This window comes from Loa loa, assembly GCF_000183805.2.
Source record: "Loa loa unplaced genomic scaffold supercont3.59, whole genome shotgun sequence".
Classification (NCBI taxonomy): domain Eukaryota; kingdom Metazoa; phylum Nematoda; class Chromadorea; order Rhabditida; family Onchocercidae; genus Loa; species Loa loa.
Genome location: NW_018108239.1, coordinates 4,626 through 8,152, shown reverse-complemented (window position 1 = coordinate 8,152; position 3,527 = coordinate 4,626). Strand labels below are relative to the sequence as shown.

General features: G+C 31.8%; 2 protein-coding genes across 3 annotated transcripts in view; both read left to right on the top strand.

Moving 5' to 3' along the window:
- Nucleotides 1-1,850: 1,850 nt before the first annotated feature.
- On the top strand, nt 1,851-2,537 carry LOAG_09911 (Mob1/phocein family protein; the record flags this gene model as incomplete). The annotated part of the gene is made up of 1 exon (XM_003145438.2): nt 1,851-2,537. The coding sequence occupies one exon, from the start codon at nt 1,851-1,853 to the stop codon at nt 2,535-2,537; it is 687 nt and encodes a 228-aa protein (XP_003145486.2).
- Nucleotides 2,538-3,266: 729 nt separating this feature from the next.
- Nucleotides 3,267-3,527, top strand: part of LOAG_12957 — a gene marked incomplete at its 5' end in the record, with an annotated part of 2,655 nt that continues 2,394 nt past the window's right edge. The window contains one exon of one of the 2 annotated variants that reach the window (XM_020448624.1): nt 3,267-3,387. In XM_020448624.1, the coding sequence (XP_020306431.1) occupies nt 3,289-3,387 (99 nt within the window). The remainder of the gene's footprint in view (nt 3,388-3,527) is intronic. The other variant, XM_020448623.1, reaches the window with a different exon arrangement.

Below are 3,527 nucleotides of genomic sequence, written 5' to 3'. Positions count from 1 at the left end.
ACGAGTAACTTTCGATGAATAATGTAATTTATGCAAGTGTTTTAAAAGACATCAGTAATAATTAACAATAATTTAATCAATAAACAATAATTAACAATAATAATAATTAATAATGATGATGATAATGATATTTAATAATAATAATAATAATAATAATAATAATAATAATAATAATAATAATAATAATAACACAAGGCTGAGAAAAACATGTAAACAGGAAAATAATTATTATATATTACAAAATTTGATAAAAAAACCAAGTATGGAACAAATTCATTTGTTTGCTTTGATTTCAATCCCCATACAAAATTCATAGTTTAAAAAATTTTCCATATTACTTTTGCTGATGTAACGAATTTGGAAAAAAAAGAGGCGATAATGTGATCATACATTCAGAAAAAAATCGTAATTTTTTTTTGAGAAAAAGTAGTAGTATAAATTGATGCAAAGAATTGAGGCAATGTGTATTTTTGACTAGATATTTACTCACTTCTGTTTGCTGGGAAATTTCGAATCCAACCGAAAATGACTAAATAAATGGTTGACAAGTAAAATTGTGAGACTGTGATCGTTGAACGACAACTGAGTGGTGCTTTCTACGTTGAGTGACGATGGCTGGCTGATTTTTCATCGAATAGATAACCCATCACCCATCACAGACTACTAATTGCTAACCAACCGATCATCCATCGACCGGTTTATAACTTTTCCCAAAATAATAGAATAAAAAGATATTAGAATATAATAATCTCAACTTTTTTCCTTCCTTTTTCTCCCGAATAGAAAAAAGAGATACAAAACAATATTATTCAGATCGTGATAATAATAAAGATAATGAAACTATATGTGATAAGGATAGTAAACTATGTGGTGAATAATCAGTGGAACATGATAACAGCTACAAAACAATCACGATAATGATTACAACGGTCACGAAAATTGATACTATGGAGATGATAAAAATGATGAAATCATGATGTGATAACGATTGTAAATATGTGATGAATAAAGAACGATAAGGATAATAATTACAATTATATCACTACGACTACGATAACCATGATAATGGTCACAGCAGTAATATAGTGGTAATGGTGATTATTACCATTAAATTGTGGAAATGACAATAATAACTAATATGACAATGGTAATGAAGTATGTGATAAAAATTTACTCCAAATATCGATTAATGCCGTAATTTCAATTGACGACACAACTGATAAAACAATTTCGTTTTTATAAGCCAATTAGAAATTTAATAAAGCTTTTTTCAAGGCAATGAAATAATCTTTCAAGCAATATTCTTTGAAAAATGAAACACAAATGCATAAAAACTTTGATGCGAGAGGAACTGATGGTGAATGAATGCCACTAACTTGTCTAACGTGTGTTCGTTGGGCAATCAGCCTTATCAGAATGAAAAATGAAGAATATATTTAAAACATCACACACTTTCTGAAAAAAAACAAAAAACTTTTAATCTGGCAACAATGAACATTTTCGAAGATAAAACTATTAATAAAATGATAATAACAATTCACTGATGGTTATAATAATAACAATAACAATGGTATCAATAATAATGATGATAGTGATGATTAACAGTTACTCGTTACCACAATAATATATCAGGTTAATTTTTTGTTGTAGTTTTAGAAAAACCAAACTTCCACTGCAAACATTTTGCTTCTTCACTCACTTGTATATGCAAATTTGAAATGCTTAATATTTACGTGAAATGAAATCTGCATATTACAGGAAGATGATATAAAGGTGCAAGATGAGACGTATTTGTTTTCTCGAAAATACGAAGTGGTGGTTGAGCATTCGAAGTGGTGGTTTTTACCAGTATGGAAACGGCGGAAGATGTGGTTGATGAACTGCTAGATTTGGCAGAAGCTTCGTCGATGAATCCAGTGGAAGAATTTCTCAATGATTTAGTACAAGCACCACCCAAAGATATGGTGGAAGAATCGCTTGAGGATTTGTTAGAAATACCATCCAAAAATAAGATAGAGGAGATTTTAGACGATCTGATAGAAGCAACATGCAAGGATGAAGTGGAAGAATTGCTGAACGATATAGCAAAAACATCATCTGAAAAGGGATTTGAAGAGAAGGATCTGACTGATGCATCTACTGAAGATACGGTGAATCAACTACTAGCGGCTTTAGAGGAAGCATCATCCAGGGACAGAGCGGATCAACAACTACTGAAGGATTTAGTACGAGTGATGATCAACGGTCCCATAGAAGAAATATTAAACGAAATGTCCAAAAAACCATCATTCAAAGATTCCAGCGAAATATCATTCAAGAATCCACTGGAAGGATCGCCAGAAAATTTGGTGAAGGAAAAACCATCTGAAGCACTGATCACAGAATTATTCAAGGACTCAATAAAACAATCCGAAGAACTCATCCCAAACGACCCCGACCTAATCGCTAAGCCTCACTTCCTACCAAAGAATTTTTATGAGGAAGATGCAACTGTCTTTCATGCGGTCCGTTATAAACAGTTCCGGTATTGGGAATAAAATGTAACCTACGTCTTTTTTTGTGGTTTTTGCCTTCTTGATCTGGTCACGATTCTTTTTTTTATTATGCATTAACCTTTTAATCTGGCCTTTAATAGTAGGAAAGTCTTTTCATATGTCTTCTTACAATATCCAATGGTCATTTAGGTTTGTAGTCTCTGAGGTTCCATCGATCCCTGAAGTTGCACAGGTTTTTGAAAGTCTGATTAATTCTTCAAGCTCTACAAGTTTCTGTGGCCTGATCGATTTGAAGAGACCTTTCCCTTCTCGAAGTCCGATAAACCTTTGAAATTTATAGTAAGTTTCTTTCGACGAAGAGATCCTCCCACTTTTTGAAATATATTAATACTTATTTCTCGTCTCTCATATTTGGATCTCTACCACACTTCTATCTCCACCTACCTTTCTTGGCAAACTTAATGAAATGAGATGGCCTTCTAGGATTTTGTTTGACAGGCAAGCTTTCCTGGCCATTTTCGAGTGATAAACAAGGGTAATGATGTAGCCGTTTAAATGACTTCCGGAAATTTGATATTAGTATATCTTAAAAAAGTAAAAAGAAACTCAAAGCGTAGGTGCGTAGTAGATAAGGTAGGAGAGAGTTAATACAGTTAATAGCAGTATGTCGAATTTTCCCTGTCTAATATATGTGGGCTGAACGTGAACACATTGTGAAAACGCTATTTCGTTTTTTGAGCTATATGAAAATGAATTTACGGCAATTGATTCGTTTCAGGAAAAGGTTTATTCAATGTGCACTGCCGTAGAGAAAGGCGTTATTTATCGAAGGAATGATCCAGGAACAACCAGAGAAGAGTGGTGTAACTGGCCAGATATGCCGTTTGAAGAGGTTTGTGTAGTATTGTTCGTCCAATTTCAATATAATTACTTCGGATATATATATATATATATATATATATATATATATATATATATATATATATATATATATATATATATATATATATATATATATATATATATTATTAT